The sequence below is a fragment of the Bombyx mandarina genome, chromosome 13 (genome assembly GCF_030267445.1).
Source record: "Bombyx mandarina strain Sakado chromosome 13, ASM3026744v2".
Classification (NCBI taxonomy): Eukaryota; Metazoa; Arthropoda; class Insecta; order Lepidoptera; family Bombycidae; genus Bombyx; species Bombyx mandarina.
This window is the reverse complement of record NC_143220.1, coordinates 6,149,905-6,177,679: the sequence shown is the minus strand read 5'-3', so window position 1 is coordinate 6,177,679 and position 27,775 is coordinate 6,149,905. Positions and strand designations below refer to the sequence as shown.

Below are 27,775 nucleotides of genomic sequence, written 5' to 3'. Positions count from 1 at the left end.
CGGTCTCTTACTTACTTAAAACTGGTTGAAAATGTTCTAACAATTTGTTTTTGTTACAAGGAAATTACATCAGAACAAACAGAATGTTATATCGAAACCTCTTGATTTTCAATGTACATTTCTTTTCCCTAGCTTGTTTTCATGAGGAACATTTAGAATACTGACGAAAATTAATTAATAACCTTAGAGGCACCTTAAACACCTGTTTTTGTTCTTAGAAAATAAATCTCTGTTACGATCGTAACTTTGCCGTTAAATTTAAAATATCATTTTTTCGAACTATGGAACAAATTGGCGCATTCTACTGTTGACCAACTAGCTGATCAACCTTTAGCAGTTTTTAATTTCGGAAATTCATTTTTATTATTAAGTACGATAGACAGGTTTTGAAAATAATTTATTTAGCTGCAATTTTATAAAAAAGTTCTATTTAGTGATGCCTCATACAAATTGCACTTTATTGGCATTGAATTTTCGATTATTCTACGGTGGCCAATATGTTTTGTTGAACAAGAATCTCTCGTCATTTTATTTTGGAATGTCTGCTTAGTGTTTTTATAAATGTTTCGTTTCATGTAGTAAAAATATCCAAAACTAGACATGATGGTAATATTTATTTGTATTCCTATTATTGATCGAAGCTTAGTAAGCTAGAAACCTAGCTTTCAAAGTATACCGTACCAAAAATAAAAACGTCAATAGTCAATGCCAATAAGAGACAGAATTCAAGTAACATATTGTTATAATTTCAGATATTAAAAGAGAAAGTGATTGTGTGATCCTGTGATCATATTTGAATATCTCCAGAGAATGATCATAGTCTGAGTGCAAAATTTCTTAAGTGGATAGTCGATCATTTTACATTTCTCTTTTTCTGAACGCATCGGAAAATTCTCGATCGTTGCTTTGACAACTGTTTGTTTTTGATTGGCTAAAATTTTTAGAGGAATAAAATAAAAATTTATGCAGTCGATTTCATTCATATTAGTGATTCTAATAGACTAATCAATAAACGAGTGTTTGTTTTGTATCAGGCTCAAACGAAGGTATGTTCACATAGTATATTAAAAAAACATTTGTCTTTTAATGAGGATATCCTTTATCCGCTGTGCATAACTAACTACACACCGATCAGAAACTGGTATTCAGTTCGCCGCAGTACAATATTTGATTAACCGAGCGGTGCTGTCCTATTCATAATTAAATTAAGTCCACTTATATAATTACCGAGTTATTGAGAGCTTTGTACTTTTCACTAATTATCATTCTATCGTGCTGAATAACGTGTGCGAACATTAAATTTAATTTTTTTTAGATGGCTGAAATAAGCCGCAAGTTATTTCTATTTAGTATATTGTTGGCATTTTTCGGCAATACCAGGCTAACAAATGCAAACGAAGTCGACCAAAATGATGAGGCAACTGTGGAGGTTAGTAAAACCTAAGTATAAACGTTATTTTTTTAGGTTAAATGACCTACATTTTAAAACCTAGCTATTTTAAAAAAAAATTATCTAGTCGTAAAACTACGGTTTTTAATCTTATCATAAAGATAAATATGTCAATTTTTAGCATACTTAATATTTCTTAAATTGAAATTTTACTGCCTTTTACTCTTATGACCTATAAAATGGAATATCCAAACTTAAATTAGGAACATTTAATAACATAGTAATAATAAATCTCATAGATCATCTCTTTGACTCATATAAGATATAAGATATCTCAATTCTCAGCAACCATTAGGTTACAGTGAAGTGACTCCTTCCTATTACAACATACAGAGCCATAAGCATTCATAGCAAGGCAGGTCTGTATGCTTAAAGCCATTTAGCAAGCTAAGGAACAAGTTATACTTGGTGTCTCTCTAAAGGATAGGAAGTCCCTTTCTAGAGAACCAGAGTTACCAACATAGTTCAACACATAAGCAAGTGTTACTAACTTGTCATTCAGCAGTCTTATTAATTGGTAAACTTGGTAAACCTGTGTGGCTGTGTGCTCTGAGAACATATCTTATAATTATGATCTATTAAAATGAATAGGAGGTGAAGGTAATTCCTAAAAACTTACACTTAATATAAGGCCTTTGTTTCCTAATAATGTTTTCTATCAGTGTCAGTGATACTATTGTTTATGCTGCTGTGTAAGAATAGTCCCACTACCTTAAATGTTGTTATATTTTGATAGATATTATGATGATTCTTATAAATTATTTAGATTGAGGAAGATGATCAATATGTCAGTCCAGAATTGAATTCAGACAGTGTGTACCTGTCTGAGCATTTTGATGATGAAAATGCTTTTAAAAGGAAATGGATTAAATCTGAAGCTAAAAAACAGGGAGTAGATGAAAACATAGCGAAATATGACGGAAAATGGGAGGTTAGTATTGCATCATTGCTTTTGAAGGCATTTGGCTCACACAATAGTAAGACGTCAATATTTTACTGTACAACAGCTGCCACCCCACCCTTCAAACCGAAACGCATTACTACTTCACAGCAGAAATAGCAGCGTTACCACCCTATTACCTGCTTAGTATCCCATGCAGACTCACTAGATGCCCTACCACCAGTAATCATGCAAATTCCAACTTTTGCGGTATTCATTTTTATTAGACGATGTTATTCCTTAACCGTGGAAGTCATTCATGAACATTTGTTAACTGCGTATTTCCTTACAAAAATTGGTACCTGTCTACGGGATTCAATCCCCGGCACAGTCACATCACTCAATATGAATGTATCGACGTATCCACAATGACTTCCAAACTTGTACAATTCAGAAAATTGCATTCATGACAGAGACCTTGATATTTTCCTGTTACCCCACTCAAAGTGGATTTTGAAAATAAAATGCTTGTAAGTTTTTTATTTATTATAGATTCAACAACCAATCAGGAAGATCCTAAAGAACGATTTTGGACTTGTCCTCACAACCGAAGCAAAACATGCAGCTATATCTACACTACTGGATAAACCATTTGAGTTTAAAAACAAGCCTCTCATTGTTCAATATGAAGTCACTATGCAGGTTTATATTTTTTAAATCTAATTTTTATCTTGAGTATTGCTCACAACTTAGCACCCATTGTCTTGCCTATGTCTTTTTATTTAAATTATATTTATTTATATTTACACATTACACATTTATATTTAAACATTATACACACTATATTATAATCATGTAACTTCCAGACAGATTTCAAGCTTAGTGCCTGTCGAGCCATTTTTGTACTTGCTACCATAAATAGGAAATGCTTGATAAAATGAATTTTCAACTAAATTTTTGACACTTCTTTAGGCTTGACACGAGTCTCAAACGAAACTCAAAGTAGTCTTTCTGACAGAAATAAGGATTGGGTAGATTCTGCTTTTATAAAAAAAACAACTAAATAAGTATCTTTACTTGTATGTGTAAATTACAAAAATATTCTTGTGTTTATTTTTTACTTAAGACCTGTAAATTATTGCTGAATTTTGAAATATATTGTATATGACTGTATAGAATGTGACAAATAATTATCTGAATTATTTATCATGTTTAGTATGGATAAATCGAAATATTATGTTGTAGGACTGTGAAATTCTAAACCACATCTAATTGGCTTATCAGCTTAGTAAAGCTTATATTCCTATTGAAGTATTGCTTTATGACAATATTGGATTGTTATTTTAAAGTCTGGTATGTTATGTTTATTAATGTTAGCAGATTTTGGCAAATAAAAGTTATGTTGTTTTGCCAAATGTTCGCAAGTTTCTTTGTTATTCATTGGCATGTTTGGAGAGGCTCAATGATGAGCGAACCAGCATCAAGCCACAAATCAGTGTCTCAATTTCAATCCCTTGTATTATTTTGCTTTTAATGAGCAGTGGGCTTTGAAGCTTTCAGTTTATTTTTTTATTTTTTTTATGGCAATCTGCCGCTACTTTCAGCAATTTCTTCAGCTTTCAGTTATTGTCGGTAACCCCATTGATAACATCATCAATGTCATAATGTCATAATCATATGGTTAAAGGCTTAATGATAGCTCTGCAAGTCTAGTCTGCTAGATCTGCAAGTCAGGGCATTTTTGCGTGAAGGCACAAATTCTAGCACCATTTTTTGTTTGGAGCTGATTGGTCTAAGGTTCACATCACTTGAATGAATGATTCAGTTGTTACAAGATGGCGCTTGAAGAAAGCAAACCTTTATTTGCTAAAAGCCCAGCATTTGTTCTGTATACTTAGGAAATTTTATTAGCCCCCATTTAGAAACGCTTACAACTAATGGGCCCATGCTTCCATCTTGCCTTGTCAGTCCTTAACAGTCTTGAATCTGGCCCATGAGAATATTGAAGATGGGTCTTAATAAAGGTTGACTAAAATATCTGTATATCAATAAAATGATGCATGTAAGGTCATCCTAAAGCTGGCAACAATCCAGATACTATAATCTGGAACTTTTAAGTCATGATGTCTAAAAATAAAGTCCCGCTTGCGTCAATGCCATATTTGTGAGTTCAATGAGATGAGGACAAACATTAAAATTGCATTTTGAATCGCAAGTCCGTTGAACTTCGAAATGACAATTTGAACAATAATTCTTTTTTGTATGTGTTAGCGTGTATGGGGACAAGTGATACTCAAGACGGCCAGTGACACACTAACATTTATTTCAAACATAACATATCCTCCCTTAACAATTCAAGACGTATAGGTAACAATAAACTAAACTAAACTAAAATAAAAACATAATAACTAAACAATTATATCCTATAACAATTTTAGTAAAACTGTCTATAATTAACTTTAGGACGGTTACGTTTAGGAAACCTGGGCTCCCTAATAATTTGAGGCTCCAAGCTCGCCTCCTCAGCCTCGAAGAACAGATCTCCCTCTTCAGACTCTTCAGACTGTGCGGGTCGACGCACTCCTCGCGTGACAGTCACGTGGCTCGGTTCCGGCGGCTCCCGATTCGGCTGATAGTCACATGCACTAGAGAGCGCTGTACGGCGGCTCTCCTCACTCGCACTCTCTCCGTCGTGTGTGTGAAGTTCGATGCCGCTTCTATCTTCACAAGGCGACGACATCGACTCCGGCGCCGGACTAGCAGCGGTTGGAGCAATCGAACTGCTCAAGTCAAAATCCCAGGGTTGAGTGGCACCATGCTTAGTTTTGCACGAAAAGAGCTGCTCAGAGTGCCTCTTCAACTGTATTGAAGATTTAAAGTCTTTTACAATATATACGTTTTTACCGATTCTCTTTACTATCACACCTTTACACCACGTATATTTATTATTACCAAGATATTTTTTTGTACATAATTACTTGACCTTGCACGAAATTCCTAACTTCCCCTCCTTTCGTTTTACTTTGCGTACACTGTTTAGATGCAACATAATCAGTTAATGAAGCAGATGAAGGTGACGGCGGCGAACGCGGGTTCATTAAATCTAAGCGTGATCTTAATTTGCGACCAAACACTAACTGTGCCGGAGACATTCCTGTTGTCGAGTGAATTGAGTTTCTATAATCGAAAACGTATTTGTATAGTCGCAGTTTATTTTCCCTAGCATTTGTACTACTCAACAAACAAGTTTTGATTCCCTTTTTTGCAATTTTTACATAAGCTTCGGCTTGTCCGTTGCTTGCCGGATGGTATGCTGGCGAAGTTATGTGAGATATACCGTTTAGTGTACAAAAACTAAGAAACTCCTGAGAACAAAAATTAGTACCGTTATCCGTAACTACCGTATGAGGTAGTCCGTATCTGGACATGTACTCATACATTCTTTCAATGACTGCACTAGTAGTTGTGGAAGCCATCTCGTAGACCTCAAGCCACTTGGAGTACGCGTCTACTAGGACGAGGTACATCCGACCATTCAGCGGACCTAGAAAGTCTAGGTGTACACGGTAAAAGGGTTGCGGGGGGTATTCCCACGGGCACACCGGAGTGCGCGGCGGAGTCGGTCGTAGCTGCATACACACCTCACATGAGCTAATCATATTTTGTAGGGCGTCGTCTAAGCCTGGAAACCAACATCGAGATCGAGCTTCAGCCTTTGTTTTAACTATGCCCATGTGTGAGGTATGTAACTCTGTTAAAACGCGGTGACGCAAACTCCCTGGTATCACCACTTTATGACCCCTCATAACGCAACCATTTTCAACGGACAGTTGCAATCTACATAAGTAGTAAGGCTTAATTTCTGCACTAATAATTTTTTTAGGCCACCCGTTTTCAATATACTTAATGACTTCACGTAATATGCTATCATTGCCAGTTGCGTTACGTAATTCAGTCACCGATATCGGGAGTGCGCCTTGCACTACGAAGCAAACATAGGAGGCGCTGTCGAACACATCGACATCGACCGCACCCGCTCCGCACCTGGTCCCCCCGCCTCGACCACCGCACGCGCCCGCGCCTACCGGTAGACTCGCACGAGACAGATAGTCCGCACTATTATCTGCACTCTTCACGTACTCGATTACATAATTATAACCACTTAGAAAAATTGCATATCTTTGAAGTCTGTTTGCCGAGACTTCTGGGATGCCTCGTTGTGGGCCAAATATCGAGAGAAGCGGTTTGTGGTCCGTCCTTAGTATAAATGGATTTGACCTGCCGTACAAATATTGATGAAATCGACGAACACCGAATATAATCGCAGTTGCTTCCTTTTGGATTTGTGAGTACCTTTTCTCGGCGTCGTTAAGCGTGCGCGAAGCGAAAGAGATAGGTTTTTCTTGGCCATCGGAACTCACCTGTGATAGGATAGCACCCAATCCATTGGGTGACGCGTCTACAGTTAGAATTATAGTTGCATTATGATTAAAATGGGCCAATACATTATCGGATGCTAACAATTTCTTGATTTCATTAAACGCCTTATTATGTAACTTAGACCAACGCCACTTTGTTTCTTTTTTTAAAAGTTCGTACAATGGCCCGAGAATACAAGATGCATTCGGTACAAAATTCCTATAATAATTAACTAAGCCTAAGAAAGATCGCAGTTGGCTAACATTCGTAGGCGCCGGGGCCTTTAATATTGCTTCCACTTTATCGGGTGATTTCCTTAGCCCCTCTTTATTAATGGTAGACCCTAAATAATTAATCTCATCTTGAAAGAACTGACATTTAGACTTCTGTAAAACAAATCCTGCGTCTTGCAACCGTTGTAGGACCTGATGCAGTCTCTCAAGATGTTCAGAGTCATTGCGACCCGTTATAAGCACATCGTCCAATAAACACAGCGTGCCGTCCAGGCCCGCTAGCACTATATCCATAGCTCGCTGGAAAATTGATGGCCCACTAGCTAACCCGAACACCAAACGCGTATACGCGAAGATCCCTTTATGTGTATTGATACAAGTTAATTTTTGGGATTCTTCATCCAGACAAAACTGTCCGTAGGCCATAGACAAATCTAATTTAGTAAATTTCTGGCCTCCGTATAGTTTAGAAAACAACTCGTTTACGGTAGGCAACGGATACTGTTCTACAACTAACTGCTTGTTTATAGTAACAGAGTAGTCCGCGCAGATACGGACCGAACCGTCACGTTTCAGTACCGGGACTATTGGTGACGCGTAGTCGGAATGTTCGACTGGTCGGAGTACTCCCAGTCCCACCAAACGGTTTATCTCTTTTTCTACTTTTTCACGCAGAGCAAATGCGACCGGCCGTGGTTTAAAAAATATAGGATGAGCACTTTCTTTTAATCTCAAATTAACTTTATATTTGTTAAATTGACCTAGCTTGTCCGAGAACACAGCGGGATATTGTTCCTGAATTAATTTCAACGTGTCTCGGGTAGTGGCACATTTATATACGGGCGTTAGCTGCAGTTGAAATTGCGCGATGAAGTCGCGGCCCAGTAAAGGCGGTCCACCGTCGCGCACCACGTACACGTCGAGCTAGCGCGCGCGACCCCGCCACTCCACTAACAACTGAGCGAGACCGGCGCAACCTAACACGTCACCCGAGTAACTTAATAACTTCTTATTTGTGCTTAATAAGGGAATGTTTTTAAAATGTTCGTTATATGTATCTACGGACATAACGGTAACAGCTGACCCACTATCAATCTCAAAGTTCATTCTGATACCATTGACACACACGGCTTCGATTAATGGTTCACCTCGCAAAGATCGAATGTTATAAATTTTACCGTCGTCATCGTCACCTTCATCGTTCTCCTCCGTTACAACATAATTGACTCTTTTGCACATTCTACGCAAATGCCCTTTTTCGTTGCACTTCCTACAAGTGTAACTCGCAAAACGACACTCCGCGGCTTTGTGATTCGAATAACCACACACGGAACACTTCACTTTTGCACTTTGAGGTACACTAGTCGGAGAACGTTTGCCTATTTTGTACAGCTCTGTAACGACAGCCTCGGTAGCAGCGCTTGCAGCAGCAGCCGCGCGGGCGCTGCGCAAGCTCTCGGTCAGCTCCACAGCCCTGGCGAAGGTCAGCCCGGCCAGCTCCTGCACGTACATTTTTTCTTTTTCCACGCCCGGCAGCATACCCATAATGAATCGATCTCTTAATGCCTCTTCTACATTGCTGAAGTCACATTGAGCAGTGAGACCTCGTAACCTCGCAGCCCACTGTGATGGTGTTTCCTGGGGTAGTTGTGTGGCGGCATAAAAACGATGACGCTCGCCAAAACCCACTGATTTTGGAGTGAAATGGTTGTCCAAAGCACTAACTATATCTTCGTATGGTACTTCTTGAACTTCTTTAGGCAACACGAGATCAGCTGCCAGTTTGTAGGTAGATTCGCTGAGTGTGCTAAGCAATATGGCCCGTCTTTTGACTCCTGCTGGATCTTTCACCACGTTAATATCGTTCGCGATGAACCACTGTGTGAGTCTGCATCTCCAAGTCTTCCAAGTTTGCGTATTATGGTCGAAATTACTTAAATTTCCGAAAGACATTTTTTATATTTTTTTTAGTGTGGGTACCTCGTCGCCAATGTTGTGTTAGCGTGTATGGGGACAAGTGATACTCAAGACGGCCAGTGACACACTAACATTTATTTCAAACATAACAGTAAACAACCCTTTGTCTTGGCACCACAATTCCAAGGAGTATCCCCGCTATTTTCCGAAAGTGTTGGGATTCTTGGGGTCTAGCGGTGTTCAGTATTGAAGTCAGTTGGAAGGTAAAGCAAATTGGCTTATAAAATTTTAGAAATTCTCAACAGAGCGAAGCGATACCTAAAGTCTGGATAAAGACTTTATCGCTCGTCCACCCTCGCGTGGAGTACTGCTTCTATCTCTGGGCAGGGCTCCGAAATACTGGCTATTTCCGTTTGACTCCATACAGATATAGGGCAGTTCGAATTGTCTTCAATCCGATTTTTACAGATCGTTCCTCCATAGACTTCTGGGTCTATGGAAGTCTATGGAGGAACATTGATTCTTTTTACGTTTTGTATGCGAAGTGCCCTGAGGAATTGTTCAAGATGATCTCCTTTTTACACCTCCCGCCACCGGAACAGAGCTCATCCATACTATCTGGAACCGCTGCGTTCATCGACAGTGCATTTCCAGAGATATTACGTACCGTCCGACTCTGGGATGAATTACACGTTCTTTATCGAACGCTTTAATTAGTTCTTCTTTATACGAGACTTACGGAGAGTACCTGGCGGTAAGTAGCTTGGCTGAGCCTCTGGTATTGCTTGCGTCAAAGATATTTTAAGCATGTACCATCAGGTGGGCCTTCACCATCGCCAAGCTCATCTGCCTACATAGCAAAAATAGAGAACCGTACGGTACCGGACTGGTCATTTAAGGGTCTCATAAAAACTCCGTATTGTATCAGTATAGAGAATCAGGCAAAAAAATTCCTAACCTTACTCTGATAGGATGGAATAGTTGACGGCTTAAATGCGGCGTTAACGTAATCGGTGTAATCTTAAATTTAGATAAACAAAATTGCTATTTAGAATGTAATCCATTAATATTACTATATATCTGATTAAAAATTAAAAATACGATTATAATTACCTTTGCGGCATTATCTCGCATTCATTAAGTTCGTTTTACAATTTCCAACTATCGTCGCTGTCAAAACAAAAACGTGCACTTTTTGACTTTTTTCGTATAGTTCACAGCCCTATCTACTGTATAAAAAACTGTTATGTGTATATGGCTAAAGCTAAATATTAAAATATTTATTTAAAGCTTTCGTTTGGTATAGTTCTTAAAAATTCACCTTTATATAAATTTTTAAATGAAAATATTTTTGCTTGTTAATTCAAAATGGAGTTTATGCACATAGCAGATTTTGGTTTGACAGCGACGCTATACTTTATATTTCTCGAAACCATGGACAGATTATATTATTATTATTTTTCAACAATAATTCAATATAGCGCTAACTACTGTCTAATACTTTACTTCCCAAATTACGATTTCTTAAAACCAAATCACATCAAAGGAGAAACGCTAAATCTTTCAGGAAGGACAGAACTGCGGTGGTGCCTACATCAAGCTACTATCAAAAGGGACTAACACGAAAGCCGATCTACGTAAATTCCACGATCAAACTCCGTACACTATAATGTTTGGGCCGGACAAGTGCGGCAATGATAATAAACTACATTTCATATTCAGACATAAGAACCCTAAGAATGGCACCATTGAAGAGAAACACAGTAAGAAACCAACGTAAGCAATGACCATGAATTTTTTTACTTTTTGCGTAAGAACGTTTTGTAATGCTGTGTTTTTTTTTTATTGCTAGATGGGTGGACGAGCTCACAGCCCACCTGGTGCTAAGTGGTTACTGGAGCCCGTAGACATCTACGACGCAAATGCGCCACCCACCTTGAGATATAAGTTCTAAGGTCTCAAGTATAGTTACAATGGCTGCCCCACCCTTCAAACCGAAACGCATTACTGCTTCACGACAGAAATAGGCAGGGTGGTGGTACCTACCCGCGCGGAATCACAAGAGGTCCTACCACCGGTATTGTGTCGCAATTAATAAAGCACTTGGCTTTGTAATAGAATTTATTACTTTAACTTCTGATTTAATATCCAACACTTTATAACTCCCCTCATCTGTTTTAAACAAAAGCAATTATTTCAATTGGACATTTGTTGGTTTATTTTTCCTGCACCTGCCAATCAATCTATACAATTATAAGTTTTAGACTTTTAAACATTCTAATACTCACATATTACATGCTAATTACACTTGAGCAAGTCCTTTTGATAATGTATATTTTCATAGTTAAATTTGTCTGTCTTTGTTTAAAAGACTGAAAACAGTGATTATTCACATGCAGTTCTCATTCTCTAAATAAATTGTGGAAGGATATTAGAATAAATCAAAATTTTAACATCTTGGGGTATTTTATTAATTTAAAATACAATTCCACAGTCAGCGACTAGATGACATCTACAAAGACAAGGAACCTCATTTATACACTCTGATTGTCCGACCAGACAATACCTTCTCTATACTAGTTGACAATAAGGAAGTCAATGCTGGATCTCTGCTAGAGGACTTTACTCCACCTGTCAACCCACCAGAGGAAATTGACGACCCTAATGACAAGAAACCAGAAGATTGGGATGAAAGGGAAAAGGTCTGTCAAAATAATATAACATACTGTGTATTTAAAGCATTTGTGGCCTAGATGTGGACTCGTCCTTTACTCAAATTAAATTGAAACTGCATCATTATATTTCAAAGGTGGTCTTTGGCTTTCATGTTGGCACGACGTCCATGGCCTCTGATAGATTGAATGCCTCTTTAAAAATGTGTGAATGTCCTCTTTAAAAAAAAAAAAATTATATTTACTTATTTATTTAGTTAATGAACAATTGTGACAACACTGATGCCCTTGGATACTTAACATTGAAGTCTCAAATGTATAAAATATAGCTTTCCTTTGAATAGGATTGGTACATCAGAATTAGGCAATCCACTATCAGGGTTGGATGTAGGCTTTTTTTTTTATTGCCTTTGTAGGCAGACGAGCATACAGCCCACCTGATGGTGAGTGGTTACCGTCGCCCATGGACTTCAGCAATGCCAGGGGCAGAGCCAAGCCGCTGCCTACCGCTTCATACTCTCCACAAGCCTCGTTTGAAGAACGCCGTGGAGGGGAGCTCATTCCATAGCCGGATGGTGCGTGGCAAAAAGATCTCTGGAAACGCACTGTGGATGACCGCAGTGGCTTCAGGTAGTATGGATGAACTCTACTCCGGTGGCGGACGGTGCGATGGTAAAAACGAGATGCCAGTATCATCTCGAACAATTCCTTAGAGCACTCCCCATGGAACATACGTGGCATACTCTACTTAACATATGCATCAAACTTGCTCTATCTTCCAACAGATTGTTGATCCTAGTGCTACCAAGCCTGATGACTGGGACGAAACTGAACCGGCCCAAATTAAAGATCCCAATGCAATTAAACCTGAAGGATGGCTCGACGATGAACCAGAAATGATTCCAGGTATGTCAGATTCAATTTGGAAATAGTGTGAAACCAAAAATATACTGTTGTAAGCTTATAATATGCTAGAATTCTTTGATCACCATGATTTTATACCAGGAGATGAATTAAGCCACTTAAACTAACTGATAAGAATGCTGTCACATTACCAGTTATAATCACTCATGAACACAATTGGCATTATGTACTCGGTTTTTATTATGCTAATGGTATTTCTTATGGAAGATGTGATCAAGATAGATCAAAAAGATGATTGTAGCGGCAATAGATATGATGTACTTGAATTTTTATTTTATTTTGGACTTGAGGACTGTTTTTGGTGAAATTAAAAGATGTTTAATTTTTGAGTTACCGTTTGCCATGTGTATTCTGAATTTGTAATCGTACAGTTTTATAGAATAGTGGGGTCAGGGAACAATATTCTTATCCAATAGCAACCTTACAAGTTTCTAGCGTCACACACAGCTCGACTCTAATTGGTCGCGAAAATTTGCTCAATAATACCAATAACAAAATACGGATACAATAATTTCAAGGATCGACCTCCTCAGCACTACAAATGCCTTATAGTAATCGGCAAACTTCTTGAGCAAATGACCTTGACTGCGCAGAACCGAATTTTAGATCACTTTGGTGGTGAGGGTGAGGCGCGACGGCAGGGGACATCGTATCGAGCGCGTTATTGGTAGATCAATCGAACCTTGCGTCCCGCACCGCGCCCTCGTTCCGCTTGCTCCAAAAAGTACGCTTGCGTACAGTGGAAAGTCTATCGTTATTAATCGTTAAGTTATTTGTTATAATTGCTTGTGGACTTTGTTGCCATTGCTATTTGTTGAGTGTTTGTTGATTTTTTATAAAACATACACTATGCCGTGACGAAACTGGTGTAGTACTTAAAAGAAAGGGTAGAAAATTTGTGTACGATGTATATTGCTTCATTATAAAACAGGGGAAGAATGATATGGAAAAATTAAAACAGACTTCGGAAGCAACAAAAACATCAGTGAGTACTGTTAGGTGCATTATTAACGAAGCTAAAGGCTCTGGCTTGCTCGCCGTGTTTCGGACTCCGGGTAAGAAAAGATCAGGGAAGAAGAAAGTTACCGGAATGGATAGTTTCGTTCAATCTGTAATAAAAAGATGTAATCATAATAACTACATAACAAGCAGCGAAACTCCGTACCGTAGAAAGGCTTCGAAAAATTTAAAGAAGATATAAGTTTTAATGGCTCGGAATGAAGCTTACGACGAATTATGAAAGAGCTAGGCTTCAGATGGAAGAAAAGAACAGAAAATAATCGGAAGCTGGTAAATGAAAAAAGTAACATTCGATTACTACGAATCGAATATCTTCAAAAAATAATTAATTATAGACAAAAAAGAAGACCGAATCGACCGAGTTGTAAACTACGCCGATGAGCCCTATGTCGACTCATCACGATGATAGCGACTCGGGTGATGAAAACAGTGATGATGATGATGGTCAAGATTATGATAACGAAAAAAAAATTACAAATACCAGCTTCGCTTCAACTGAACCAAGACCTGGCAACAGCTCTAGTTTTGACTTAATAGAAGGAATATCTATTTTACCCCAAGATTAAATTATTACAATTATTAACCTATATGTTTTGTTGATGTTCTAATAAATATATAAATAAATTTATAACAATGATGATGATTCACAACTTACAACTACAGATGAGAGATTCTTATTCAGCTCTCATTAAAGTTTATTTTAAAATGTCCAAACCTCAACTTAAAATAAGTGTTAGATGTATAAATCTATCTATAATAATATAAACTAATAATTTAATGTAAAAAATAAAATAAAATTATTGTTATGATCCTCATAGGTCAGTACTATATAATATTACGGTTTTACATAACAATAAAACCGATATTATGTGCCGAGAAGGAAAACATACAGCATTGTATTATGAAGAAGCAGTGTGTACTTAGCTTAAATTCCTTGTCTATGTCCAACCATAGACAGTCAATTTAGTTCCATCTTTAGCCGCTAGGTGCTGCCAGCAAGTATAAAGGAAGCGCAGCCATCTTTGATCTTCATAGTCTTCACCAGGAAGAACTTCCTGCAATGCTGTATGTTTTCCTTCTCGGCACATAATATCGGTTTTATTGTTATGTAAAACCGTAATATTGATGTGCCTTTGGAAAACATACAGCATTGTATTATGAAGACGTGTTTGTTATCTGCTGGTGAAATTATTAAGCACAACGCTATGATGAAATAGGTAAGCTATAATAAAATTATGAAGCGCAATGATAATGTTCATAATTTATATAATTATTAAATCGAAAAAACACAGCTCTTAACTTTCATGTTAATTCAATAATTAAAAAATATTTATAAGTTTGTAATAAACATTTTATCTTGTATATACAAGAAAATGTATAAATTGTATAAATGATGTATATACAACATGAGTAAATGATGAGTAAATGTTTTGAAAAAAAGAATCGTGAGGATCTTTAGGAAGCTCTATTATTCGGCAATAATTATTGTAAACGTTTGGATGATTTGCAATTGCCTCTAGAAAGTATTTCGTCCATTGGTTCATTATCAATCCATCTCAGAGGCTACTGCTGATCTACAACTTCTTAGAGATGGGTTGATGCCACTACCTCGTAAGGTTGAACGAAGACCAGTTTCCAATTACAGTACGGTATGCCGCTTTTGTGACAACACACATAGTTAGAAAACAGTCCTTACGAATCTTACTGGGCATGTCTTTAGTTTCATGTTTAGAAAGCACTTATGCAGATTATTGACGAAAATGGATTTCAATTTTAGACCCAAAGACTGGTATCAGAAAGATGTTTTTCTCTGTTATCAAAGAAACTGTCTTTAGAAATGTTGAGCAAAGTAAGGTTATTAACTCTGCGTCCAGTAGCCAGCAACATGGTTGTTGGTGTCCTGGTGTCCTTCAAGCTACCTTGAGGCGTGATCTGGTGGCTGGGTTTGAAGAAAACCAATTTAGAACTATTCTCGGATCTCATGTGAATGGGACTATACTTAGTAAAGTTGTAATAAGTAGTTGAATTTTGTTTAGTTATTCCGATGGCTTTTTTAGAATAGCAATTTTTATTAGAGAGCTTGAGAATGTTTGCTGTCCTACATGTATGTTGTCCACAGAAAGTCGACAGCGCTGCTTTATGCAGAAGGATTGTTTTACAGGCAAAATTTTCTTTTTGGAAAAGAAAAAAGAATTTGGCAACATCTGCAGACTTAGGATCAATTTTAAAACTGTAGCACCATATGCACCATCTTCTAGTTGCTGGTAAGTATGCTGGCAAAGTGGATTGACACCAGCTAATTTTCAATAAATCTTCTCCTGTGTAGACCAGTCTATTATTTGTACAACCTCCCCCCCCCCCGTTTCTAAGCTTTCAGGGTTAATGTTTACCCTGTGGAGGAGGCAAGGGGATCGGACGTCGGGTGTAAGAGTGCAGGGGAGTCGTTTAGTGGGTGGGTCCTAAAATCCTTGGGCCCGCGGTCTGCTCACAACACCATGCAGACCGTTGAGTCTCACATACCCCGCGCGCCCCTTTTGCGCGGGGACCTCGTAGGAAAAAGGTTTTGGATTTCGTGCGAGTTATCTAGCGTTCGGGATCTGAGGGCTTGGAAACCCAAATGCTTTCGCTCAGTCTGGAAACACTACCAGGTAGGTTCCCTAGACACTGTTGAAGTGAGTCAGTACTCTGGGGAAAAGGTTGAGAGGAGGAATTCTCCATGCTAGTTGCATCCTCTACGGTCTGCTGAGGGTATCCAATCTTGGTCGGCGAATGGGTTTATATCCGGATGACCCCACTTTCGGAAAACTTTTGTGGTCACTTGTGGTAAAAAGTGCCATTTCGCAGGTTGATTTCCTCGTGATAGCCTATCGGCTACGATGTTGTATCTCCCCGAGAGATTATAAGCTGACAGTTATCTTGAACTTATCGCTTAGTTTAAAAATCGAAAGGTCAACCGCTAGCGAAATACTTTCAGATTCATTTTGATTGTCACTACCATTGCAAATAGCTCTTTTGTGGTTGAGCCGTTTCAGTTGTTGAGCTGACCATAGACAGGACGTTAATATTTTGTCTAATTGTAACCCCTACCCATATCCGAAGCTACCGTTGCCAGGAAATGGTTGGTTTTGTGTCTCGGCAATGTTTGACATGTGGCTCCGCGTCAGCACTGCATTTGTAACCCGTACACATGTCCGAAGCTTCCGTTGCCAGGAAATGGTTGGTTTTGTGTATAGGCAATGTCTGACATGTGGCTCCGCGTCAGCACTGCATTTAATTGTTAACACATGCAGGATGGCCTGTTTTTTACGGGGGTGTTTTTTCTTGAAACTTCGCAAGAAAATTTGCAAGTTAACATAGAGTGATGTAATTCCGTCAGAGTTTGAGCTAGAATGTTGTTGAGTGGTCACTTTATTTCTCGCAATTTTTCATCGAATCCCTAGCCATGTCATCTCTTGAACCAGTGTACTAATTGATTTTTTGTAAGGCTGACTTGGCAGCCCAAGTAATCAAAGAGCTTCACAGCTTATGTGGCTTGAAGACTCAACTTGGACTTCTTTTGATGGACCAGGAGGGACTTGCGTAGGTGGGATAACACTCAACATCCCTTTGCACGCAATGTTTCCGTGACTGAGCATGCTATGCAAGCAAAAAAGGTGTATTTGTCTTCATGGACCAAGAGAAAGTCGCGTAGGTAGGTTAACATTTGACTTCCCTATGTACGTAAGGTCTTCGCGACCGAGCATGTTATGGGAGCAAAAAAGTTTATTTGTCTTGGTGAAACAAGATCAAGTCGTGTAGGTAAGCTAGTACTTCGACTTCGCACGCAATGTCTCCGCGACCGAGCATGCTATGGAAGCAAAAAGGTGTATTTGTCTTCAAGGACCAAGAGAAAGTCGCGTAGGTACGTTAACATTTGACTTCCGAGCGACCGAACACCCTACATAATGGAAATTGACATGCCAGCCCAGATAATCCAAAATCTTCACGGCTTCTGCAGCCTGAAGTTTCAACTTGGATTTGTCTTGGTCGACCAAAAGGAAGTCGTCTAGGTAGACTAGCACTCGAGTTCCTTTTGCACGCAAGGTCTCTGCGACCCAGCATGTTATGGAAGCAAAAAAGGTTAATCCAAAAGCTTCACAGCTTCTGCAGCCTGAAGTTTCAACTTGGATTTGTCTTGGTCGACCAAAAGGAAGTCGTCTAGTAGACACTAGCACTCGAGTTCCCTTTGCACGCAAGGTCTCTGCGACCCGCATGTTATAGAAGCAAAAAGGTGTGGCTCTGAAGCCAGACCGAAGGGTAGGCATGTCATTTCATACTAACTCATAAGAAGGTACCGATTCCTTCCTGAAGGTACTGATACTGGTACCTTGGTACTGATCCTCAAGAAGTATTGACGAAATTTTGCGACCGATACTAGAAAAAATATTCCTGAGAAATGTTCAATTTTATCATCCAGTCCCTTGGGTGGAGAAAGTTTGGTACCGAGGTGTCCGAAAACAGTTAAGTGTTTTATCTTTACGACCTTGTTCAACTCTCGAAAATCGAAAATTGGACGCATTGAACCGTCGCTTTTCTTCCGCAGAAAAAGCAATTTTTTTTTTTACGGTATTTGGTAATCATACATGGTTTACAAATTATTACAATTTTGGTGGCACTCAGTGCCTCCCGTCGGTGTCTTCAATTGCCCCCTCTGGATTGTGCCAGATGTTACAGACTATAATTGTTTATAATGTTTGGCTTGCCTTTTGTACGAGGTTGTGACAAATAGGATTGTAGCCCTCCGAGGGACTGAATAGATTTCAATTTAGTATTATCAAACAAAAATTCCTCAATGAGTGGTGCGTTGGCAACAGGATACTTTGTTAGAGATCACGGAAATTAAACTTTGACGTCTTATTTTTATCCATACGGCCCTTTTTTCCGCATACAATTTAAGACGCTTTTAAGGATAACTTGTACGACGATTTGCCAAAGTTTTCAGTAATTATGTTACAAAGATTATTAGTTTAAATCTGTTGTGTTTTTGTCAAAATTTCCGTATTGACGAGATCAATTTGTTTACAACAATTTTCGTTACATTCAATTGTTACACACAGTTGATGCATTATTAGATTTACAACGTCACTGACCTGGTGGGATAACGAGCCGATTCGAAGATCGACCGTTACCTTTGAATCCCGTCGTTTCTTACGCAGAGACTCCTTTTGTTCTTTTTCGCTTGACGAGCTGTTCGAACGCGAGGCGTCTCCATCGCGTCTCGCCTGGACATCTTCCCTCTCGGAAATTATGGATCTTGACTCAACATCACCTCCAACAGATGACGCGTGATTCATGGCGTCCGATGATAGGATTGGTAAATAATACTCGTAATGATTGCAAAATAACACTCATAGAAACACAAAATAAATATTTTTTGCAATTAATAAGAAGTCGAATAAATATTTGTGGATTTGCGACTTCACAGTACGAAGGTACACAACGCTATGAAGATCAAAGATGGCTGCGCTTCCTTTATACTTGCTGGCAGCACCTAGCGGCTAAAGATGGAACTAAATTGACTGTCTATGGTTGGACATAGACAAGGAATTTAAGCTAAGTACACACTGCTTCTTCATAATACAATGCTGTATGTTTTCCAAAGGCACATCAATACTTATTTATTTTATTTTATTATTATTTGTGGTCATAGTTTATTACCGTATTTTCGTTGGTTTCGAGTCTTGAAGTTTGATGAAGAATACTTGAAGATGAAAAATACTAAGATTCTGTGACATAAATACAGATCGAGATAATAAAAGCGTGTTGTAAATTAGTACTTGACAAGCTATTTAACGCTAGTATAAGGTGGAATATGCTACAGTCATTAACCATTTAACAATACATATGTATCTGACCAGATCCGTCGGCGGTGAAGCCGTCCGACTGGGACGAGGAGATGGACGGCACGTGGGAGGCCGCGCTCGTTGACAACCCTGCGTGCGAGTCGGCGCCGGGCTGCGGCCAGTGGGCGCCCCCCACCGTGCCCAACCCTAACTACAAGGTACTGTCTGATCGGCACGAGGGAGGCCGCGCTCGTTGACAACCCTGCGTGCGAGTCGGCGCCGGGCTGCGGCCAGTGGGCGCCCCCCACCGTGCCCAACCCTAACTACAAGGTACTGTCTGATCGGCACGAGGGAGGCCGCGCTCGTTGACAACCCTGCGTGCGAGTCGGCGCCGGGCTGCGGCCAGTGGGCGCCCCCCACCGTGCCCAACCCTAACTACAAGGTACTGTCTGATCGGCACGAGGGAGGCCGCGCTCGTTGACAACCCTGCGTGCGAGTCGGCGCCGGGCTGCGGCCAGTGGGCGCCCCCCACCGTGCCCAACCCTAACTACAAGGTACTGTCTCACTGGGACGAGTACTAAATTCCTACTCCTACTGCACGCCGATTATCTATATCTATAATTTTAGTTAAATCTTAATTTAAATTTAATTGTATAAAATAACTAAATGTTTTTTTTTTGCTCAAGGCATCCAAAATACTTTCTTCACTTTTATTATTGAAATACACTCCAAATGAAAATGTAATATAATAAGTTTGTACCCAGGGCATATGGCGGGCTCCTCTGATCCCGAACCCCAACTACAAGGGCAAGTGGAACCCGAGGCGCATTCCGAACCCGGACTACTTCAAGGACGATCACCCCTTCCAGATGACACCCATCGTGAGTTACTCTACACCTACCTTACTCTTGTGTGGGATAAACAAATCAGTTTATCACAAACCACAAACAAGTTTACCGCTTCCAGTTTCTTATACCTATTAAAACGATAAAACGATTAGAACTCATGTTTGTCAGAAGTTTTAACCTCAACTTAATGCTTAATAATATAGAGTTGATTTTACTGTGAAAGGAACTAAGAAGTCCGTAGTGTTCAACGTACATTGCGCATTTTTAACTATCGGCTTTATTATATATACCATTATATCAAATTTGTAATCATTTCTGTAAAGCTACTGAAACCTATTAGTATACATAAGAATTTCATCCCGTCAATTGATACGTTCTTTTGTATTTTACAATGTCAGATACTCTCTTATTCATATCATTGAATAAGGCAGACAGTGGATGCAGTGAAGTCATACATTGCGCTTCTTCATTGAACTCAAATAGCTAAACCAATAATAATACAATAAGTTATCTTAAATGTACTTTAAGTCGTTTTGATTTCATTAAAATTCCAACTCTAATGTTTTTTTTTGCTTATATGGGTTAAGTGTTAAGTTGTTACTAGAGCCCATAGACATCTAAAACGTAAATGCGCCACCCACCTTGAGATATAAGTTCTAAGGTCTCAGTACAGTTACAACGGCTGTCCCACCCTTCAAAACGAAACGCATTACTGCTTCACGGCAGAAATGGGCAGGGCGGTGGTAACCCACCCACGCGGACTCACAAGAGGTCCTACCACCAGTAATAACGCAAATTATAATTTGTCTCTCTTTAACGTCGCTTTCTGAGTGTCCTGGTAGTACACGCGTGTGTGTGTTGGCAGCACGGCGTGGGGTTCGAGCTGTGGTCCATGTCCCCGATGCTGCTGTTCGACAACGTGCTGGTCACGGACGACTTCGCGCTGGCGGAGCGCTGGGCGCAGCAGACCTTCGTGCTCAAGAAGGCCAAGCTTTCCAGGGACTCTGTAAGTACCTGACTTACCATTTAATACGAATGTAAAGTTATCTATGTAGACATAGAGCAGCAGTCGGGGAACTTTTTAATTATTACCCCAAAATATTTTTGTGTAAGTTGATATTATGATTACCAGGCCAAGAACAAAAAAAACGAAATCGCTTCTTTTTAGTATCTTTCATATTATAGCTCCCATGTTAATTTTGAAAAGAAAACAATAAAAAAAAATTTAACGATTCTAAAGAAGTTTCACTTGAATATAATATGCTTTTTACTCACAAAAGTTTTATTTTTATCCCTCAAAAATTCATTTTACCCCATTTGGGGTAATTTACCCCGGTTCCCCGACCGCTGACATAGAGGAAGAGGTAGACCTAAGAAGAAATGGATGGATTGCGTGAAAGACGATATGGGTAAGAAGGGAGTGAGCGAAGAAATGGTATATGATAGAGGAGTATGGAAGGAGAAAACATGTTGCGCTGACCCCAGGTGACTGGGAGAAGGGCAGGAGAATTATGATGTAAAGTTATCTATGTATGTTGAATCACTTGACAAGTATCAACATTTTCTTAGCGATTTCGTACTTAAATCATATGATGGAAGGTATCATACAATACAATGGTATTCTCATCGTTTTTATAACATTAAGTAGACAGACGGGTAGCAGAGCCCATAGACATAAAGTAAATACTGTCCATATTGAGACGTGAACTATCAACCATAATTACGTATGTTCTATCCTTCGGACTGGAATGTACCGATGCTTTGCGTCAGAAACAAACAGGACTACTCATAAATTCGTACGATTAGCAGTGTAAGGACGTGCGCTGAGGCCGCACCCGACACCGGCTGGTCACGGATTCGTGTTTGCTCAGATATAGAGTTCAGTTGGTGATAGCAAAAAGGATTTCACTTAAAGGAAAGTTCGGTGGCGAACTAGACCTTCAGCGTGGACATGGCAGACGCATCCGTTTAGATTTCGATTCCAAAATTCACAATAGCATAAATCACTTTTGGACTAGTACATATTCAACGTCATTACCACTTCGAGAAGGCAGCACGACATGAAAACCCTCTTGTCGTGACCGCCGGGAATTACATACCCGATCCTGTAGACCAAATGGTAAACAGTCGACGTCGCCCTAAACATGTCATTACGGATCCTCCCGATTCATTAACGGTGCTTCTAGGTACCACAAGCGCCGGTCACTGTCCTCGTCGAACCCATCGCTTGCGACGAAAGACTCGTGAAGGGCGAGTGAATTAACCCATAGACATAGCCCACTGAGTTTCTAGCCGGATCTTCTCAGTGGGTCGTGTTTCCGATCCGGTGGTAGATTCTACGAAGAATTATTCTTGCTAGGGCCTGTGTTAGCGTCAGTTCCGGTTTGAGCCCCGTGAGCTCACCTACATGTTAAAGCTAAAATAGCCTCCCAAGACTATTAGCATAGGTAAAATAAAGAATAGTGATTCGTGAATTTATTTATCATACCACATTCGCTTGTTTAACGAAGGAAAGAAACGTACTAAAAAGTTTTGAAAGTGGTGTTGATCGTGCCATAGAAAAGTTTGTGGGGTCGGATGCTCCGCGCAATGAACTACAAGCCGGGCTGGTGGGCGCTGTACGCCGCGTACGTGGGCGCGCCCGTCGCGCTCTACGCCGCCCTGCTAGCGCGCCGCGCGCGTGAGGTGCGCTAGTGTACAGCTCGCCTAGCGCTAGTGTATAGCTCGCCCTCTAGTGTACAGTCGACAACTCTTATAGAGTACACGAATAGCATCACAGCTACTCACAGCTACATACAAAACGGTAGTTCGTGCAAACGTTACCCTCTCTTCTATAGGGTCATTATGGGGGAAATTAAAAAAATGTTTGTTCGTGCAAACTTTACCCTCCGTACTATAGCGTCATTGTGGGGGAAATTAAAAAAAATTGTTAGATCGTGCAAACGTTACGCTCCATTCTATAGAGTCATCGTGGGGGAAATTTAAAAAAAAAGCTAGTTCGTGCAAACGTTACCCTTTCTTCTATAGCGTCATTGTGAAGGAAATTTAAAAAAATGTTAGTTCGTGCAAACTTTACCCTCCCTTCTATAGCGTCATTGCGGAGGAAATTTAAAAAAAATGAGCTCTAAAAAAATGTACTGAAAAAGCTAATATAAAATATTTGATATAACTTTATTACAAGGGCGGGGCATACAGTGATGTGTTGCCTAGATGATAGGTTCAATTCTGTTAATTGCCATTATCAATGACATAAACAAGCTAGAACTTAGAAGGTAATGTTACAGGTCACGGCTTGCGCTCCATTCTGTAATGTTTGTAGCTGGGCAGATGTGAGGTTGATTGGCATACGCTAATTAATTCTAAGGCACAATTAGTAATTCGTACATTAGTAGTTTTGTAACGGCTATTTGTATTAATACAATCATATTAGGTAATATTGGTTTTTCAGATCGAGTCCACGTTGCACATGTGATAAAAAGTGTAGGGACCACAAATTTTATTGTGGTGTGATTTTATTTGTGTGTTAAAAATTAGCACATTCTGTAGAGCAGTGCGTGTGTTGGCTAGTTGAGTAGTTGAGCTAATATTACAGGATTCGTTTTTGGACCGCGGTCTGAAGTACGCCGGGGACAATCCCTGGGTGTACGCCGTCGTGATCCTCGGAGCCTTCCTGGTCATTGGCTTCGTGACCTATCTCCTGTGCGGCCCTAAATCTGTAAGTCGAGTGAAGATGGACCTACTTACCTGATGGAATAGCTACCTTTCTACCTGATGGAATAACTACCTATCTACCTGATGGAATCGGTCTTATTACCACATGACAACGGCTTAATGGAGATGAATGACCCTTGCCTTTAAATATTATTAATAAAAAAAAAACGTTATTAAATATTTGAATTGTAATAAGTGATTAAAAAAAGTATTTTTAAATTTATTTTAATTTTCCCATTAAAGCATTTGAAATAATTATCTCGTCATAAATTAATGACGTCACAATTACTAATAATAAATTTACACTAAAAGTTTTAGGAGAAGGTTGTTTTTTTTTCTAAGTTATTAATATTCATTAATTAATTATTCTTTACGAACAGTTTAGAAAATTTACCTATTATTGTTATTAATAATTCTCTATAATTGTGGTATATACCTACTTAACATTTTATTAGTATACATTGAATTTAATAATATCTAAAACCCGATGAGGGGTACATTTTCAAAATCAATAACTTGTTCTTTGGTGTGAGATTTCACACCAAAGAACGAATGAACGAGTGAATGATTTTTCAAATCAGGAGCCAGAAGCAGATCCCAAGAAGACAGACGCATTTGTGGAAGACGACCCTCATCAATCGGAAGCCGAAGAGGATCTCAAAGAGGAGGAGCCTCGGGAGAAACCCACCAAGACCAAAGCTGATCTCGAGGGTCCGGAGGAAGAAGTCGAGAACGTAACTTTGACTACGGAGGTACGACATTAAAACCATAATATGGTGGAATTAAAAAAATGGTGCGCGTGCAACTTTGTGCACGTGAAAGAAGTGAAACTTCTTTTGCGGTGTGTAGTATTGTGGTTTTATTCATTTTTTATGCTTATATCAAATTTCTCTTGTGAATAGGGAATGCTGTGTATAAGCTAGCGATATAGCTCGCTTTGTCCTTTCCCACTCTCATATTTTCTCACTCTCACTCTTCCTAAATTGTATCTTTTGTCTCTAGCCGTAACGAATCTGCCGCGAGTTAAATTCGACTATCAACGCACCTTAAGAAGTTTCACGTCAAAAACGATTTAGTGTTAACGGTCATCTAAATCAGTGGACCGGTCTAAATTAACGTTAGGTACTTGTGCTGCACGCTGTTAGTTATATGAAATCCATTGAAATAATCAGACTTGCCCTTTTAACGTGATCGTAACCAACAAGTAATATTACAGGCGAGCCCAACAGAAACAGAGGGCGCTGGCGACGGACACAGGAAACGGAAGCCTCGTAAGGAGTAAACGAGATAGCGCTATACGTGCGAACGAGACAGGTATATATATTATTATTAAACCGTTCAATAGGACGTGTCCATAGAATAGTCTGTAGTATCCTTTAGTACTTCATTGTATTTTAAATGTACTGAACTTTCTATATTGTCAGATTTAGAAATTTAAATTTAGATTTCGTTCGTTACAATAAAATGGCGATCATTTGGCGTCGGCCATTTTGAATTCAATAACGTTCTCGTTCTTGCATTTAAATCGTTTTTTAGAGGAAATTTCCACTCGACTTCATTGTGTTTAGTGCGAGTATTTTAACGTTCTCGATAAAGTAAAAGTTAACTCGAATTTGTATGCAGTTGGAACAGCGCCCCTAGCGGCAAACGTTGAGTTAACTTTTACGCTATCGAGAACGTTAAAAAACTCGCACTAAGGACACATTAATCCGTGTCGCAAGATTTATTGTTTATCCTGTATTTAACTAGCGTTCAATATTGATAGTGTGCATTGCGATAAGTCCGGGTCGACGACCGCCTGCAGAGCCGTTTTACATTTTGACCTTTTAAGGGCTGGCGATTAACGCACTACCGTCGTCTAGGGGCACGCGTGGGTCGCGCGTGAGGTCGTGAGGTTAGGTAATCAATGAATACGATTGTATGCGTGCGGCCCGAGTCTAGGTCTGAAGAGTATATAGAAATAATTTCTCGAATCGCATTACTTGCAGAGCATTGCATTTTTTTTTTGGTTTGTCTTTTCAAATATAGATATTATCTTTATGTTATTACAGTTTATAATTCTTTGAATATATTCATTTACGTAGGTATGTGTGGCTCTTCGGTAATATGTTTATTTAGTTTTGCGGGTAGTAAGTAAATGTAGCTAACGTTGTGTGTGCTGTTGTGTGCGTCGCTCCGCTGTAGTTCGTCACCAAAGATTGTTTTGCGGCGACACTTACGATCGTTTGAGCCGTGCGTCGGGACACAGCCGCCGATTATATAATCTGTAATTAGTGCGGTCACCAAAAATCCTCTAGCGACCAATAATAAATAACCCGGGATCAACGTATGGATCCCCTTAGATATAATAATAATTGTAGTTTAATAATAATAATATATTTCAATATAATAATGTATGTATATGTATGGTGGAGCTATTAATGTACTTTGTACAATTTTTTTTTGTTTTTCTTCTTTATCTTTTACGTTAGGGTTGTAGAAAAGTATTAATGATTAATATTATATTATGTTATTATTTTAAAATATTCTGCCGAGTGAGGTGAGGAGGCTATTTGGTTTAAGCGACATTTTTGCAACCGTACAAGAGAGCCATTTAAATAATAAAATTTTAAAAAAATATGACAACAAAAATATTGCAGCTATTTGAAATGGGGTTAACTTAATTGAAGTTCAATTAAAAACGTCGATAATGGTTGGTTCGAAGTAAGTATCAGTTGAATGGAATATTTGAAATGTGTTCAACTGATAATTATTTTTAATAAATGTATCTTTTTTATTTAATTGGTTTTGTTAATTTTGAGTATGTCTCAATGATACTATGTACACATATGGACTTGTTGTTGTCTGAAATAAAATAAATCATTCATTCATTCATTCATTCATTGATAATAATACCAAATTAAACGGACCTTCTAATTACAAGATCAATTTCTCTTATTAAGCGAAATGTCGCTTAAACCAAATAGCCCTACACCACTCGATATGTAGGTTTGTGTATCTTTAAATTTCTCTAAATATGAGAACTATCGGCTATTGTTATAATTTTTCTCCCATGCACTGACACTCTATATTGCGTGCTGACTACAAGTGTAGCTTGACTTAGGTGGAATTTATGTTATTAATTTACATTAGAAATGCATTTAAGAGCGCATTTTGAACAAAACCGATTTGAGTTTTAGAATTGAAAAATCGTATAAAAACAATGAAATGTGTCCTCGATTTTGATTAAAAATTTAAGTTTGTGTTGTGACAAAAATCTTTATATATATACAACATAGTATTTTGATTAAGAAATGTTTTTTTTCTTTCTTTCTAATGTCCAAAATTCATTATATTCGTTGGGTTCATACATCCAGTGTAGTAGCTCCAGTGTTGAGAACAAATGATTTGGTAGTGTTGTCGGATAATTGCCTTGTAATCGATATGATATATACATATATATATGTTTGCATTTACGTAGGTGAATATTTGTGCGACGAATGTTTCGATGGACTGTAATTTATATTAATAAACGGTATTTGTATGTAATATTGTGTTTTATTTCGCCAAGTAACTTCGAGGAAAGTACTACATGAATAATGTAGCTTTTGAAATTCGTTGAAGCGCGTAGCTTGACGTGAGCAATGTCGCTAACCATGAATACATATTGAGGGGTTAAAGACTCCTTAGTTTAAGCAAAATTTCGCTTATTACGCGACATTTAACCTTGTAATTAAAGGGACCGTTTAATTTGATACTAGTATCAACAATTTAATGTTTTTCATTGGATTTCAATTTTTATTTTATTGCTTTGATGGGTGGACGAGCTCACAGCCCACCTGGTGTTAAGTGGTTACTGAAGCCCATAGACATCTACAACGTAAACGCGCCACCCACCTT

General features: G+C 38.9%; 1 protein-coding gene and 1 long non-coding RNA gene across 2 annotated transcripts; both read left to right on the top strand.

The window, feature by feature from the left end:
* The first annotated feature begins 885 nt into the window (after positions 1 to 885).
* Cnx99A (Calnexin 99A) lies at positions 886 to 27,424 on the top strand. The gene is made up of 13 exons (XM_089732311.1): positions 886 to 1,046; positions 1,316 to 1,429; positions 2,217 to 2,381; positions 2,883 to 3,032; positions 10,467 to 10,675; positions 11,394 to 11,601; positions 12,357 to 12,477; positions 19,413 to 19,555; positions 20,102 to 20,218; positions 21,051 to 21,191; positions 22,745 to 22,870; positions 24,478 to 24,648; positions 25,113 to 27,424. Exons 2-13 carry the CDS (start codon positions 1,316 to 1,318, stop codon positions 25,176 to 25,178), a joined length of 1,731 nt encoding a protein of 576 aa, XP_089588437.1. The 5' UTR covers positions 886 to 1,046; the 3' UTR covers positions 25,179 to 27,424.
* Positions 14,346 to 15,708, top strand: LOC149501606 (uncharacterized). Its single transcript, XR_016324076.1, has 2 exons — positions 14,346 to 15,164; positions 15,635 to 15,708. It is a non-coding gene; the product is annotated as an uncharacterized LOC149501606 (long non-coding RNA).
* Positions 27,425 to 27,775: the final 351 nt, after the last annotated feature.